At 33.8% G+C, this 17808-nt stretch overlaps 1 protein-coding gene across 1 annotated transcript in view; it reads left to right on the top strand.

Moving 5' to 3' along the window:
• Positions 1-17808, top strand: part of LIPI (lipase I) — a 117881-nt gene that overhangs the window by 1339 nt on the left and 98734 nt on the right. Inside the window, exon 2 of the mRNA XM_033234139.1 lies at positions 62-179. Within this exon, the coding sequence (XP_033090030.1) occupies positions 62-179 (118 nt within the window). The remainder of the gene's footprint in view (positions 1-61; positions 180-17808) is intronic.

The raw sequence follows: 17808 nt of genomic DNA, 5'->3' as shown, positions 1-17808 counted from the left end.
AAGGTTTGTTTGTGACTTATTACAGAGTCTGTAACTTAAAAATCCTTCCCACAACCACAAGCTAAAATGGGAGAAAACAAACTACCTCACCTTTTCAACCAAGAGGGAGGAGCAAAAATCAGTGAACTTTTACAGTAGAACCTGCCAGCCTGTGACGATCCTACCAAAAAGAAACCTCAGTGAGTTACGGAATTTCTTTTTTGGTGAACTGAGTGCTGCTTTTGCTTTTCTCAGATTCCAAATGAGAGTATACATTTTTCTTTGTTTGATGTGCTGGGTAAAGTCTGGTAAGATATTAATAATTTGATTTATCTTTAAAAATTGCATATAAAATAGTGTGGTCTATATTCTGGGATAACGAATGTTATGATATAATGGGATAAAAATATGCTATGATTATTGGTACTAATTATAACAAACATTACTATTAAGAAAACTGTGTGTGTGTACATGTGTTTGTTTAATAAGTTGACATTTTGCATTTTATTTACTTGCCAGATAATTAGTAACTAGAAAACCTTTTTTTTTATAAAAAAGATGTAACTAGAGAATAAATAGAAATACTCAAGAGAAACAAAATTCAATAATGGAGAAATTAATTCGGTATTTAAAATTATGCCTTAAATATCTTGTTTCAATTTTATTTGTTTAACCAGCTCTACTTTTGAAGAAAATTCTAACTTGGATAAATTATTGATTGCAAAACAAAATAACCATATACTACAACTTTTGCTCTCATTCAGTATGACAAAAAACAAAGCTGTTTTATGGTAATGAGGTAGAACTTTATTCTGGTTTATTGGTGTATAGTAATAAAGTTTATCGATATTAAGACTATCATTTTCTACTTTATGATAAAGTAGAATTACTTGTTCAACTTGCTGATTTGTTCTGCTTTATGGTAATAACAGTGACAAATTTAAAATTCAACATGAATAGTTTTCCATAGGGGTTTTATGAGAGCAGATTATTTCCTTTATGTTTTAAATTTATTTGAAATTTGTTAATGCATACTTGAATAACTTTAAAAATTAACTAGAAATTAACGTTATTTCTTATGTCTTTAATTGGCTATTTGAGATAACCATAAATTCTGGAAATGTTTGCATTTTATATTTAAATATAGAATCTAAATAATACTGATATGCAGTTTATAATTTATATTATTACTCTGAAGTTTCTTGATAGGGATTTTATGTTATTATAATGTATAATAGTGGCATCTTAGGTTGAAAGCCAGAGAAATTTGAAGTCTAGGCCCCTAATCTTATGTGTCATTTTTAATACAGTTATAAACATTTTAATATCATAGTTTACATTAAAAATTTATTTGGCAGACTTTATGATATTATTGTTTTGATTAGTATTTAGTCAGTTGCCTACATTTTCAGTTGGGAAAATTCAAACATAATTGCTTTGTATGTTTCTGTCTGCTAATTCTTGTATAATGGTGATTAAAATACAATAGTAGAACTTTTAGATATTAACAGTAGTAAATAGAAAATAAGTGATTTAAAGAGTTTACTGATCCTCAAATTCATTTTTAACTCATGTAGACTCTATACTTTCTCTCATTTTCCTTGAATCTCTACTTCATTAAAAAATTTTGTTGATTTTCAGTAGTTTATTTCATACAAGTGTGTTTTATTATTACACATGTTCCTTTCTTCTCCACTAGAGATTCTGATATATACCTCCAGGAGGGCATGTTTCATGTTTGTCAACATGAAAATCATTGATTACATCTGCCTTTAATAAAGAAATGACATTCCGAAAAGCAAATTAGTCAGGTGTTTTTAAAAATTGTAAGTAGAATAAAATGGGAGAGGAGAGATAGGTCAAAAAACTTTATACAAATATACAGTACATCTGTGTATCTACATATTCAAATTATATGCACATATGCATATTTATTCTTCATACAGTTGCCAACTTATTGTAACTATTTACATTGAAATTTTTGGTGTTGCTATTATTATATTGCAAGGGTCAGAAATTCTTTTTTTCTTTGGACAGGGTCTCATTCTGTCACCCAGGCTGGAATATAGTGTGAAGGTCATGGCTCACTGCTGCCTTGACCTTCTAGTTTCAAGCAATCCTCTGGCTTCAGCCTCCAGGATACAGGCACACGCCACCACGCCTGGCTAATTTTGTAATTTTTGGAGAGACAGCATTTCACTATATTACCCAGGCTGGTCTCCAACTCTTGGGCTCAAGTGATCTGCCCGTCTCAGCCTCCCAAAGTGTTGGGATTATAGGCATGAGCCACAGAGCCGGCCAGGAAATATTTTTGTAAATGACCAGATAGTAAAAATTTTAGGTTTTGTGGGCCATACAGTCTCTTTTGCATCTACTCAGCTTTGTCACCAAAGCAAGAAAGCAGCAGTAGATAATGCATAAACAAGTAAATGTGCATGTGTGCTAATACAACTTTATTTATGGACACTCACATTTGAATTTGTTGTAACTTTCATGTCACCAAATATTATAATTTTGATTTTTTCCCAACCATTTAAACATGTGAAACACATTCTTAGCTTGTCAACCAGACCTGACCACAGGACACAGTTTCCCACTCCTGTGTGCTTTGAAAGAGATATTAAAGATAGATTAATTCAGGTTTCTCATTTCACAGTGGAGGAAAGTGAAATACAGAATAAAATGGAGTTATTTTTGTAAAGTCACACAACTTGGAGTATGTGGTAAAAATGCAAATTCTTATCCATAGGCTGGAGGTGAAGCCCAAGATTAGCAATTCTACTAAGCTCTCAGGTGATGCCCATGGGTGCGCAGACCACCTTGGAGTTATAAGGGTAGAGGAAGTTATAGAACCTTAGAAGCCTGTGTGTAGGGCAGTAATCTTTCCAGAACCCATGGGATCCTGAGCTGACTGTCTCAACAAAATCATTATTTTTCTCTAAATTGTGTCAGTATTTTTCTGATATGATCCATGATTAATTTTTCTTGACTTACTAAAATCAGATGCCCTCAAGGAATTTTAATTTATTGTACCAAAATCTCTTTAAACAAGGATCATGTGAAAGAACATGAAATTTGGAACTAAAAGACCCAGTCTCATGTCCTGGTGGCGTGTTATCTTGTGCCAAGTAATTTAACCTCTATGAACCTGTTTCCTCATTTCTAGATGCAGTTAATACCCGTAATACTATCTTACTCTATCGTGAAGCTCAAAGAAAGTAACATGAATGTTGATTTGGTCACATAGAAAGCAATATAAATTAGGTTAGAATAATCCACTGTGTTTTCTTCCGTGTTCATTTTCTCTTTAATTCTTTTAGATAATTTCCAGATATAAGACTTCTCCATATGTGGTTCATGAACTACCATATGAGAATTCTCTGAGTTACCCACTTAAAGAGTGCCAATAGATCTACCAAATCAGAATTTCTGGAGATGGCCCCAGGAAACTACATTATGAAAATTCTGATGTTCCCAGTCATTTTTTTTTTAACATCCGTTTTTAAAATCATTCTTGAGAATTCCTGGTATAAAGACTTGTTAGACACCCTACTTAATTTTGCTTGTGTAGTCCGATTCATTTTCAACAGCTTTCCTAACATTTGCATAAATGAGTTGCTGACTGAATATCTTGTTTTTTCATTAAAAATTAATCGACGTAGTTGTGGCCTATTATTTCTAGAGTACATAGTAATATTTTGATAGATATAATGCATAGAGATCATATCCAAGTAATTAGTGTATTGATATCTCACACAGTTATTTCTTTGTATTGGGAACACTCAATATCCTCCTAGCTATTTGAAACTATATATAATTGTTAACTATAGTCATTCTACGTGATGTAGAACACTAGAACTTATTTCTCCTATCTAACTATAATTTTGCATTCTTTCTAAATGTGTGTTTTTGATTGGTTCACAACTACATAATTAATGATATATTTGCCTTTTATTTTGCTTTCTGCCACTAGCATTCAGGGATTTTAACGTTTTACCTACAGTGTTGTGTCTTAACTGGCTCTGTGGCCATAGAAGCCACCATCTTTGTAGCATAAAGTGGGTCAGTTGTTTCGTACTTGGAATTCTGCTGGCCCAAAAGGGTCTTCCTTCTTATTACAGATGAATAAACAAAGAGCTAGTGAACTTCTGATAGGGTCTTATTTATGTTACTCAAATGTTTACATAATAACTTGTGGCAAAAATATAGTGCTCATGCTTTTCAGTTGTCACCCAGAAATGTCCTGTGGCTTCTCGTTGTGTGCCTGAGATCATTTAATCTCTTTTAACTTCACTCTCTTCATATATAAAATGAAGAAAAGAATAGGAAATATAAAACAACACTGGACTTGCCATGAAGTGATAGCTAAATATAAACTATTATCATATGGTTAATATTGTTGTTGTTCACAAATCCATGTTTTTCCAGAAATGAGGAAAGAGATGGAAGGAGGTTTTCATGTAGGATTTTTGGGATGAGAGTGGGGGTTTAGATTATCAGAAAAAAAGGGTTAAATCTTTCTAAGATGTATAAGGATTGTAGCTTTTTATGACTAAGTTTTAAGGCTCTCTGTTCTTGAGTCAGCAAAACTAGTGGTTTTTTGTTCATTTTGATTACAAACTAAATTGTGTTTATACACCATAAAATCAATAATGAAAACACTGAAAATTGCAAGACAAACTTGTCTCAGCAGCTTGCCCAGCATGAAAAAGCATTTGAAATCAAAGAATGTTGCAGTAACAGGAGACCATTTCTTTCAACTCCTTCCATTTAAACATGAGGAAACTGAGGCTCAGAGATGAGAGGTGAAATCACTTGCTCAGAGTCACAAGAGATGTTTGAGAGAGGCTAGAGGTACTTGAGTCAGCTGTTCACGTGCAAGGCACTATGCCTGCCTCTGGACTGTCTGTTTTAATCTCCTTGCTCTCAATTTCACAGGCATTGTAACTGTAATGGAAATATGTTTCAGAGAGAATGCTGGACAACCTACAATGATTATTTATAACTTCACCATGTGTCTTTGGTATTTTTAACATTTTTGCTGCTTCTATAATTTGAAACCTAACAAGATTTTCAGTATTACTTCTCAGCTTACCTCTCTGTCGAGGTTACTGCTAGAGTCATTATCTTCCTACATCTTTGGAAATAAAGTACTATATTATGTACCTGCTAGTGAATTTTGAATCACAATAGAGTTACTTAGTCTATTTCTCAGTTCCTCAATTTGTTAATTTTTCAAACAGGTATAAAAATTAATACTAATCTTTCTGTTTTAGATATATTCAGTTTTTTGCTGATACCATTCATTTTGGCAATTTTTATTTTTAATTAACTGAAGTCTATTAAATCTATTTTCTCATTAAAAAACTAAGAAATGAATATTTTAGATATAGAAAACTAAAAAATATTAAAATAGAGACATAGAAATCACACAGAGAAATACAGATAGAGAACACAATTTAATCAGCATCACTGCAAACTACATTTGTGTTGGTTAATATCTTACCCAATAAATATGTATGTGTGTGTGGGGGGGTATGTGCACAAATATATGCATGTGTTTACAGTGTATTATATATATGCTATATCATGGATGAAATGAGTATCATATAAATATGGACTGTATATATAGAAATAGATATTCATATGGTTAGTGTATATGGTTTTCATTATCTTATTGTATTTCATTTTACATAATACATGTTTTCTGATGTTATCCTTAGTTTTAAGAAGCATAATTTCTTAAATGCTGTATAGTCCCCATCTTAGAAATACATGATAATTTATTTTTCCAGTCTCTAATTTCCATGGATTTAATTGAATCCTAAATATTCTGTATTGAAATGTTGCGATATACATTGATGTTAGTAGTCAATGAGTATAAAGGTAAAAATGATATGGTAATTTTATTTTAATTAAAATTTATTGATTTTTTTAAGGAGACTAAGCATATGTTAATATATTTATGAGCTCTCTGAACATTTTTAGAAAATGTCGGTTTATATCCCTCACCTGGTGTTCAACTATAGTATTCTTTTTCTTTTTTCTCATTTACAGTTTTGTATATATATATTAGTTCCTTTCCTACCTTATATTGAGAACACTTCCATAGTTCATTTTTTGTCTTTTGTCTAGTTTATAATGTTGCTTTATGTACAGATGTTTTAAATGTATGTGCTATGAAACCTGTTGGCTTCATGGTTTCTTCCTTTGTTTTTATGCTGAAAAATTATTCTTCAATCTGAGATCATATATATGTTAACTGTATTCTTCTTCTAGTTTGTATAATTTTACTTTTACATGGACTACTTTAATATAACTAGAATCAAATAATTATCCTAACATTTTTTATTTAAAAATCCATCACCTTTGACTGCTTTTAATTGCCATAATTATTTTAGCTAAAATGGTGTATTTCTGGGTGTCCCAATTCTATTTCATTAAACTGTCTATCAATTTTTGGTTCTGTTTCACAGGCCTCTTTTTAATTGATTTATTATGTAAACATAATTTTAATCATGGTCCTATTATCTTCAAAATATCATTTATTTTTCGTATATACTTTCTGCCTCTCCTTATAGTATTGAGACATTATTTTAGAATTGCACTGCACATATACATTAATTTGAGCAGAATTTACTTCATGATATTAATGCTTATATTCAATCATGATGTATTTCAGTACTGTATTTTTAAAAATTTGCTTTTTCATTTTTTCCTTTTTTTCTCTTTTCCTCTTCTTTCTGTTTTCTTTTCCTTCTTTTCTCTCTCTCCTCCCCAATCTTTCCACATCTTTTTTTAAAAAAACTAGTTAATTTGCAAATCATAGGAACCTAGTTTAAACCAGCTTAAACCCACTCACCCTTCAAAAAATAGGAATGTATTATATCATATAACTGAAAAATTTTGAATTAAATACCACTACATTTATTTATACCAGTGCACGTATTAAGCCTAGCATCCATTAGCTGTTCTTCCTGGTGGTGTCACTCCCCTTAACCCCCATAAACAGGGCCCAGTGTGTGTTGTTCTCCCCCATGTGTCCATGTGATCTCAGTGTTTAGCTCCCACTTAAAAGTGAGAACATGTGGCATTTGGTTTTCTGTTTCTGTGTTAATTTGCTAAGGATAATGGCCTTTAGCTCCATTCATGTGTCCCTGCGAAGGCTATGATCTCATTCATTTTTAAGGCTGCATAGTATTCCATGGTATATGTGTACCACATTTTCTTTATCCAGTCTATCACTGATGGGCATTTAGGTTGATTCAATGTCTTTGCAACTGTGAATAGTGCTGCAGTGAACATGTGTTTTTTTAATAGAACGATCTTTGGGTATATACCCAGTAATCGGATTGCTAAGCTGAATAGTTGTTCTGTTTTTTAGCTCTTTGAGGAATTGCCACATTGTCTTCCACAATAGTTGAACTAATTTATGCTCCCACTGACAGCGTATAAGTATTCCTTTTTCTCCACAACCTTGTCAGTGTCTGTTATTTTTTTGACTTTTTAACAGCCATTCTGAATGGTGTGAGATGATTTGTCATTCAGTTTTGATTGACATTTATCTACTCATCAGCACTGTTGAGTTTTTTTTTTTCATGTGATTGTTAGCCACATGTATGTCTTCTTTTGAAAAGTGCTCATGTCATTTGCCCACTTTTTAATGGAGTTGTTAGTTTTTATTCTTGTAAATTTGTTTAAGTTCTTTATAGATTCTGGATATTAGACCTTTGTCAGATGCATAGTTTGCAGAAATTTTCTCCCATTCTGTAGGTTGTTTAGTCTGTTGATAGTTACTTTGGCTGTGCAGAAGCTCTTTAGTTTAATTAGATCCCACTTGTTAATTTTTGTTTCAGTTGCAGTTGCCTTTGGTGTTTTTGTCATGAAATCTAAGCCTGTGTCTGTGTTCTGAATGGCATTGCCTAAGTTGTCTTTCAGGGTTTTTGTAGTGTTGGATTTTACATTTTATGTTTTTAATCCCTCTTCAGTTAATTTTTGTATATGATGTAAAGAAGGAGTCCAGTTTCAATCTTCTTTATAAGGCTAATCAGTTATGCCAGCACCACTTATTCAATAGGGAATCCTTTCCCATCGTTTTTGGCAGGTTTGTTGAAGATCAGATAGTTGTAAGTGTCCAGCATTATGTCTGGGTTCTCTACTCTGTTCCATTGTTTTATGTGTCTGTTTTTGTATTAGGATCATGCTGGTTTGGTTACTGTAGCCCTGTAGTATAGTTTGAAGTCAGGTAGTGTGATGCCTCCAGCTTTGTTCTTTGTGCTTAGGATTGCCTTGGCTATTTGGGCCCTTTTTTGGTTCCATGTGAATATTAAAATAGTTTTTTTCTTGTTCTGTGAGTAATCTCAATGATAGCTTAATAGTAATAGCATTGAATCTATAAATTGCTTTGGGCAGTATTATCATTTTAATGATACTGATTCTTTCTATCCGTTAGCATGGTATGTTTCTCTGTTTTTTGTGTGTGTCATCTCTGATTTATCTGAGCAGTGTTTTGTTGTTCTCCTAGTAGAGATCTTTCACTACCCTAGTTAGATGTATTCCTAGGTATTTTATTCTTTTTGTGGCAATTGTGAATGAGAGTTAATTCCTGATTTGGCTCAAGGCTTGACTTTGTTGGTATATAGGAATACCAGTGATTTTTGCATATTGATTATGTATCCTGAGACTTTGCTGAAGTTCTTCTTTATCAATTTAAGAGGCATTTGGGCAGAGACTATACGGTTTTCTAGAAATAGGATCATGTTGTCTGCAAACAGCAGTAGTTTGACTTCCTCTCTCCCTATTTGGATGCCTTTTATTTCTTTCAAATCTTGCCTGATTGCCTGGGTCAGGACTTCCAATACTATGTTGAATAGGAATGGTGAGAGAGGGTATCCTTTTCTTGGCTGTTTTCAAGGGGAATGCTTTCAGCTTTTATCCATTTAGTATGATGTTGGCTGTGGGTTTGTCATATATGGCTCTTATTATCTTGAGGCATGTTCCTTCAATACATAGTTTATTGAGAGTTTTTAGCATGGAGCAATGTTGAATTTTATTGAAGGCCTTTTCTGCATTTATTGAGATAGTCATGTGGTTTTTGTCTTTAGTTCTGTTTATGTGATGAATCACATTTATTGATTTGTGTGTGTTGAACCAACCTTGCATCCCAGGGATGAAGCCTATTTGATCATGGTGGATAAGCTTGTTGATGTGCTACTGGATTCGGTTTGCCAGTATTTTATTGAGGATTTGTGCATTGATGCTCATCAAGGATATTGGCCTGAAGTTTTTTGTGTTATTGTTAAATCCCTGCCAGATTTTGGTATCAAGATGATGATGGCCTCATAGAATGAGTTAGTGAGGAATCCCTCCTCCTCATTTTTTCAGGAATAGTTTCAGCAGGAATGGTACCAGTTCTTCTTTGTACATCTAGTAGAATTCATCTGTGAATGCATCTGGTCCCAGGATTTTCCCATGTTTTTTTCTTTTTTTGGTTGGTAGGCTGTTTATTACTTCCTAAATTTCAGAGCTCGTCATTGGTATGTTCAGGGATACCAATTCTTCCTGGCGTCTGTCTTGGGAGGATGTATTTGTCCAGAAATTTATCAATTTCTTTTAGATTTTCTGGTTAATATGCATAGAAGTGTCCATAATATTCTCTGACGATTGTGTTTCTGTGGGTTAAGTAGTAATATCACCCTTATTGTTACTGATTCTGTTTATTTGACTCTTCTTTTCTTCTTTATTAGTCTAGCCAGCAGTCTATTTATTGTATTATTTTTTTCCAGAAAACCATCTCCTTGGTTCATTGATCTCTTGGATAGTATTTCATTTCTCAGTCTCCTTCAGTTCAGCTCTGATTTTGGTTATTTGTTGTCTTCTGCTAGTTTTGTAATTTGTTTGCTCGTGGTTCCCTAGTTCTTTTAGTTGTGATGTTAGATTGTTAACTTGAGATCTTTCTAACTTTTTGATGTGATCATTTAGTGTTATCAATTTCTCTCTTATCACTGCCCTAGCTGTGTCCCAAAGATTCTGGTATGTTACATCTTTTTTCTCATTAGTTTCAAATAATTTCTCGAAACGTTAATTTTACCCAGGATTCACTTAGGAGTAGGTTATTCTATTTCATGTAATTGTATCATTTTGAGTGAATTTCTTAGTCTTAATTTCTAATTTGATTACACTGTGGTATGAAAGACTTTTTGTTATGATTTCATTTCTTTTGCTTTGCTGAGGAGTGTTTTACTTTCAATTGTGTGTCTGATTTTAGAGTATTTGCCATGTGGCCTTGAGAAAAATGTATATTCTATTGTTTTATGTGGCGCTATCAGGTCCATTTGATCCAGTGCTTAGTGCTGGTACTGGATATCTTTATTAATTTTCTGTCTCAGTAATGTATCTCATATTGTCAGTGGGTTGTTGAAGTCTCCCATTATTATTGTGTGGGATTCTAAGTCCCTTTGAAGGTCTCTGAGAAAGAGCATGCTTTACAAACCTGGGTGCTCCTGTGCTGGGTACATACATATTTAGGGCAGGTAGATTTTCTTGTTGAATGGAACCCTCTATGATTATGTAATGTCTTTGTCCTTTTTGATCTTTGTTGATTTAAAATCTGTTTTGTCAGAAACTAGAATTGCAACCCCTGTTTTTTTTTTTTTTTTCTGTTTTATATTTGCTTGGTAGATTCTTCTCCACCCCTTTATTTTGAACCCATGTTTGTCACTGTATGTGAGATGGGTTTTTTGAAGACAGCATACAAATGGGTCTTGGCACTTTATCCAGTTTGGCACCCTGTGTCTTTTAATTGACGCATTTAACCCATTGACATGTAAGGTTAGTATTGATATATGTGGATTTGATCCTGTCATCATGATATTAGCTTGTTACTTTGCAGACTTGTTTATGTGGTTGCTTGATAGTGTCAGCAGTCTGTGTACTTCAGTATATTTTTGTAATGGCTGGTAATGATCTTTCCTTTCCCTATCTAGTGCTTTATTCCAGAGCTCTGGTAAGGCAGGTCTGGTGGTAACAAATTCCCTCAGCATTTGCTTGTCTGAAAAAGATCTTATATCTCTTTTGCTTATGAAGCTTAGTTTGCCCAGATATGAAATTCTAGCCTGGAATTTCTTTTCTTTAAGAATCTTGAATATTGGCTCCTAATCTCTTCTGGCTTGTAGGGTTTCAGCTGAAAGGTCTTCTGTTAGTCTGATGGCTCCCCTTTGTAGATGACCTGGTTTTTCTCTCTCACTGCCTTTAACATTTTTCTTTCACTTCAACCTTGTAGAATCTGATGATTATGTGTCTTGGGGATGATCTTCTTACAAAGTATCTTACGGGGGTTCTTTGCATTTCCTGAATTTGAACGTTGGCCTCTCTAGGTAGGTTTGGGAAATTCTTCTGGATGATATCCTAAAATATATTTTCCAATTTTATTATATTCTCCCTATCTCTTTCAGGTACACCAATGAGTCATAGATTTATTTGGTATCTTTACATGATGCCATATTTCTCTGAGATTCTTCCTTTTCATTCTTTTCTCTCTACTCTTGTCTGCCTGTCTTATTTCAGAAAGGCAGTCTTCTAGCCCTGAGATTCTTTCCTTTGCTTGGACTATTCTGCTGTTAATATCTGTGATTGCATTATGAAATTCAATCACAAGTAGTGTATTTTTCAGTTCTAGCCAGTCAGTTACATTATCCTCTATACTGGCTATTTTGTCTGTCAGCACCCACAACATTTTATCATGATATTTAGCTTACTACTTTTCAAATCTTAATGCTACATTAGAATATTAAAAAATAAGACATAGTGTGATAGCAGACACTTTTTATATTTCTTAATTTTAATGGAAATATGCACTAGTGTTTTATCATTAGTATGATTATTCCAATTGGCATAAAATAAAAAAGCATTCTGTTATTTTATTAAGTTATACTTCTATTCTAACTTGTATTTAAAATAGTATAAATTAATTTTGTGTTATGCTCTGTATTTTTGTGATTTGGGAGTTTTGCCTTTAGATTGTTGTATGGGTCGGAATGACATATCTAATTTATCTGGGGGTGTGTGTGTGTGTGTGTGTGTGTATTTGTCCTATCTTTATGTTTGACATTAGGGTTATTCTAGCTTTTAAGAATTATTTGTTGAACTTTATATTTTTTCTATTATTTGAAAAAGTTTTGGATCTTTAAGTTTTTAAAAATTAATTTTATTGATGTTTAGTATAAATACAATAAAATGTACGCATATTTAAATGTACGCACATTTAAATGTACTTTGATTATTTTTTGTTGTTGTTGCTGAGATAGGTTCTTCTTCTGTTGCCCAGGCTGGAGTGCAGTGGTGCTACCATGGCTCACTGAGCCTTGATCTTTTGGGTTCAGGCAATCCTCCTACCTCAGCCTCCTGAGTAGGTAGGACCACAGGTGTACACTACCAGACCTGGTTTATTTTTCACTTTTTTTTTTTTTTGTAGAGACATTGTCTTACTACCTTGCTCAGACTGGTCTTGAACTCCTAGCCTCCAGCAATCCTCCTGCCTTGACCTCTCAGAGTTCTGGAATTACAGATGTGAGCCACTGCACCAGGCCTAATGAGTTTTGAAAAATAAAATAGGTGCATCATACTTCTTATGGTATATAACAACCATAAAGTCAAGATGTAAAACATTTCCTGCACCCTTAAAATTTAGCTTTTTGCAATTAATCCCTTCCAGATCTCCGTTTCTATATAACCCAGACCTTGTTTATGACACTATATTAAATATTTCTTTTGTAGAATTTCATATACATGAAAATTTAAAATATGTGCTTTTTTGTTTCTGGAGCCTTTTGCTCAGCATAATGCTTTTGTGATTCATCAAAGTTTTTGCATGCTTAAGAAGTTTATTTCTTTTTATTGCTGGGTAGTATTAATTTATTACAATTTAATTACCCATATACTTCTTGATTGACTTTTTTTTTTTTTTTTTAACAATTTGGTGTCGTTATATAAAAACAAAACAAAACAAAAAAACACTGTGAACTTGTAAATGTAAGGACATGTTTTTATTTCTCATGCATTAACATCCACAAGTTAATTTTTGGGATCATATAAGTGCATAGAACATTATAAGAAATTAGCAAAAATTGTATCATTTTGTCATTTTCCCCAGCAGTATACAGTGATTTCAGTTGTTTTACATCCTCGTTGGTTTTGTCAGTTTTTAATGTTAGCCATTCTCCTGGGTATGTAATGGTAGATTATTTTAGTTTTAAATCACGTTGTTTTGATGACTAGTGATGTTGAGTATCATTTCTTCAGCTTCTTAGACATTGTGCCATCTTTTGCAAAATGTCTTTAACTATTTTGCCAATTGAAACACTGAATTTTCTTATAATACATATACATGTTAGTCTAGATACAAGTATTTTTCAGATACACAAGTCTGTTGTGTAAGGATGTACAGATATTGGAACCATTGTACATTGTTGATGGGGATATAAAATGGCATAGCTGCTGTGGAAAATGGTATGGTGGCTCCTCAAAAACTGAAAATAAAATTACCATATTATCCAGCAATTCCACTTCTGTATATACACCCTGCGTATTCATATTCTTAACAATGTCCTTTTAGAAGATATATATTATCATGTAAAACTCCAATTTATCACTTTTTTCTGTTTCATGCTTACTGTGTATCTTATATGAGAGTCCTTTGCCTATCCCAAGATTGTTAACATTTTCCTTAAATATTATATACATAGCCTGTCCTTTGTCAGAGAATGAGGCTGAATGAAAGCAAGCAGAGCTTGGAGAATGAGAGAAGGAGGATGGCTCTAAGTTCTCTTTTATTCTAGACCTGGTTTAGTGCTGTTTAAACTAAAGTCTGACCATTCTAGGGATTCTGCTTAATGTTCCTACTGTTTATTAAGGTCTTCCTACTTTGCCTAGTTGGAACTTCAATCTCTCCTAGTCTAATGTAACCTCGAAAATTGTTCAGCTTTCAGCTCTTTGTGGTTCTATCCCATGTATGCAAAGAATCATATCCAGCAGCATATGGATCCAGTAACATCCAGATATAAACGACCCCTATGCAGATTTCAGAGCTTTTCTTCTGCCTGGCTCCTTCTTCTCTGGCACTTTGCCTTTCAAATTCTAGTTGTCTCAGACTTCCCAGACTCTGATGTTTCTCCCCAACTTGACAAGACTGCTATACTCTGATTAATTGAGCCCTTTTTACACAGCAGTCTGGAAACGACCTCCAAGCAGAATGCTATGAGTTTATAGGGTTCAAATAAATTGCTTCCCTTTCAGCAATCACATTCTGTGTTTTTTGTTGTCCAGTGTCTAATTTTGTTCGCATATGTTTTATCCACTGTTCTCGTTGTTTACAGCAGTAAGGCAAATCTGGGATGAGGGGATGAGATATCTGTAATGACAGGAATTGGATTCTGAATGTTTTGTTTTGTTTTCTTTCAATTGTGGTCAAACACAGAGAAAAAATTATCATTTTAGCCATTTTAAAGTTTATAGGTTAGTGGCATTAACTGCATGCACACTGTCATGCAATCATGATCATCACCCATTGCTAGAATTTTTTATCTTTCCAAACTCAAATTCTGTACCCATCAACTCTATGCCTATTAAATGATTCCTCATTTCCTCTTTTCCCTCAGCCCAGGGCAACCATAGTCCTACTTTCTTTCTGTATAAATTTGACTGCTCTCGGTGTCTCATTTAAATTGAATTATATGGTATTTGTCCTTTTATGTCCAGTTTATTTGCACTTGACATAATGTCTTCAAAGTTATTCTTATTGTAGTATGTGTCAATTTCACCTTTTCAAAGCTGAACAAGATTCCATTCTAGATATCTACCAGGTTTTGTTTATTCATTCACCTGTTGATGGATACTTGTGTGGCTTCCACCTTTTAGCTATTGCAAATAATGCTTCTATAAACATGGGTATACAAATATCTTTTCCAGTTACTGTTTTCAATTCTTTTGGGTGTATATACAGAAGTGGAATTGCTGGATAATATGGTAATTTTATTTTCAATTTTTGAGGAGCCACCATACCATTTTCCACAGCAGCTATGCCATTTTATATCCCCATCAACAATGTACAATGGTTCCAATATCTGTACATCCTTACCAACAGTTGTTATTTTCCATTTGTGTGTGTGTGTGTATTTTTAGCAAGTTATTCATAATAGGTAGGAAGTGGCATCTCATTATATGTTTGATTTATGTTTCCCCAATTATTAGTGATAGTGATATTGAGCTTTACATAAGCTTAGGGAACTTTTGGATATCTTCGATGATATGTCTATTTAAGTTCTTTGCCCAGTTTTAATTGGATTGTTTGTGTTTTCGTTGTTGAGTTATAGAAGTTCATTATAATATTCTGGAATTAATCCCATATCAGATATATGATTAATAAATATTTTCACACATTCAGTGGGTTGCCTTTTTACTTTGTTGGTAATGTCCTTTGATGCATAAAAGTTTTAATTTTGATTAAGTCCAATTTACTCATTTTTTTTGGTTGTCACCTGTGGTTCTATTCTTGTAGCATTCAAGAAATCAATGCCAAATCCAACGTATGAAAGTTTCACCCTTGTTTTCTTCTAAGAATTTTTACTGATTCAGCATTTTAATATATTTGTCTCTTGTAACAGATTTTAACTTAGTTAATTTGCTTGATATTAGTGCAGCATTTCTGCTTGCTTTTAGTTACATTTTGTATTGAATATCGTTTTTCATTCTGTAAGTTTCAATGTATATGTCTTTAAATCTAAACTGAGTCTCTTGTAGTTAACATATAGTTTGATCCTGATTTTTATTCATTCTGCCAATATGTTTTCAGTTGAGGGGTGTTGTTTAGTCTACCTACATTTAAAATTATCACTGATAGCAAAGCACTTATTTTTGCTACTTTGTTATTAGTTTTCTGTATGTCTTAAAGCTTTTTGTCCCTCATTTCCTCCACTACTGCCTTTCTTTGTGTTTTATCGATTATTTTTGGTAGCAGCGTGTTTTGATTCTCTTCTCATTTTCTTAAATATTCTATAGATGTTTTCTTTCTGATTACATTGAGGATTACAAATAATAGCCAAAAGTCATTATCTGTTTTAAATTGATACTGACTTAATTCCAATACCATAACAAAATTCTCTACTTCTTTACAGTTCCACCCTCCCGTACTTAATTTTACCAATGACACAGATTACATCATTATATATTGTGTACTCATTAACATGCATTCATAATTATTTTTATGCATTTGTCTTTTAAGTCTTGTAGAAAATAAAAAGTAAAGTTACAAAGCAAAACTGTTTTTATTTGTCATATATTTGTCTTTACCAGAGAACCTTATATTTTTATATTTTTGTATGACTTCTAGTTACTTGTCTAGTGTACTTTCATTTAAATGTGAAGGACTTGCATTAACATTTCATGTAGAGCGGGTCTAGAGGTAAGGAATTCCCAGCTTATGCTCCTGTGGGAATGTTGGGATGTTTTAATTTCTTCCTCATTTTTAAAGGATAATTTTGTTGGATATGGAATTCTAGGTTGATAGTTTTTCTTTCAACATTTAAAATATATATTTCCATTGCCTTCTGCCCTGCAAAGTTTCTGCTGAAGAGTCCACTTATAATCTTATCAGGGATTCCTGTAAGTTTTTGTTGTCTAGAATTTTATTTTTCTTTCTATTCCTAAATCTAGCAGAATTGAATCAATTTAATGTTCAAGAGTTTGACAATACATTAGTTTACCCTTTTTTTTTTCTTTTTCTTTTCTTTTTTTTTTTTTGAGACAGAGGCTTGCCCTGTGGCCCAGACTAGAGTGCAGTGGCGCGATCTCGGCTCACTGCAAGCTCCGCCTCCCGGGTTCCCGCCATTCTCCTGCCTCAGCCTCCCGAGTAGCTGGGACTACAGGCGCCCGCCACCAGGCCTGGCTAAGTTTTTGTATTTTTAATAGAGACGGGGTTTCACCGTGTTAGCCAGGATGGTCTCCATCTCCTGACCTCGTGATCCGCCCGCCTCAGCCTCCCAAAGTGCTGGGATTACAGGCGTGAGGCACCGCGCCCAGCCAGTTTGCCTTTTTTAAATATCATTTGATAAGTGTTTTGTTGTCGTTGTTGTTTGTTTGTTTGTTTTGAGACAGAGTCTTGCTCTGTTACCCAGGCTGGAGTGCAGTGGTGTGATCTCGGTCACTGCAGCCTCCACCTCCCAGGTTCAAGCAATTCTCCTGCCTGAGCCTCCCAAGTAGCTGGGATTACAGGCGCCCACTGCCACACCCAGCTAATTTTTGTATTTTTAGTAGAAACGAGGTTTTACCATGTTGGCCAGGCTGGTCTCAGGTGACCCACCCAGCTCGGTCTCCCAAAGTGGTGGGATTATAGGCATTAGCCACCGCACCCACTATATCATTCGATGACTTTTGTTTTTATTCTCTTTACTTTATATTAATGTTGCTGATGAAATCGAGTATATGACGTCACAGTGATGCCAAAATAAAATACAACTCTTAACCTTCAGTGGGATTTGATGTTAAGCAGCTATTACTCACACTTGTGGGGTCATATGGGAGGTGATTAGGTAACTCTATTTTTCCTGGTTCAGTTCATGTCTGGCTATTGAATGACTGTCAGTCAGCTGGGGTGACTAGAACCTAGCACACTGGAGAACTTTGCACTGTTACACCTGTCTTTCCTTTTCTAACAGGCCAGACTAGGGATGCTTTTGTGGTGATAGCAGAGGTTAGGATGTCCAAACCCACATGCACAAGCTGATTTTAAGCCTCTGCTTGCATTAAGTTTTCTAAGGTTCTATTTTCTAGGACAAG

Source organism: Trachypithecus francoisi, unplaced genomic scaffold, assembly GCF_009764315.1.
Source record: "Trachypithecus francoisi isolate TF-2019V2 unplaced genomic scaffold, Tfra_2.0 Lachesis_group14, whole genome shotgun sequence".
Classification (NCBI taxonomy): domain Eukaryota; kingdom Metazoa; phylum Chordata; class Mammalia; order Primates; family Cercopithecidae; genus Trachypithecus; species Trachypithecus francoisi.
This window is presented reverse-complemented; position numbering and strand designations above follow the sequence as displayed.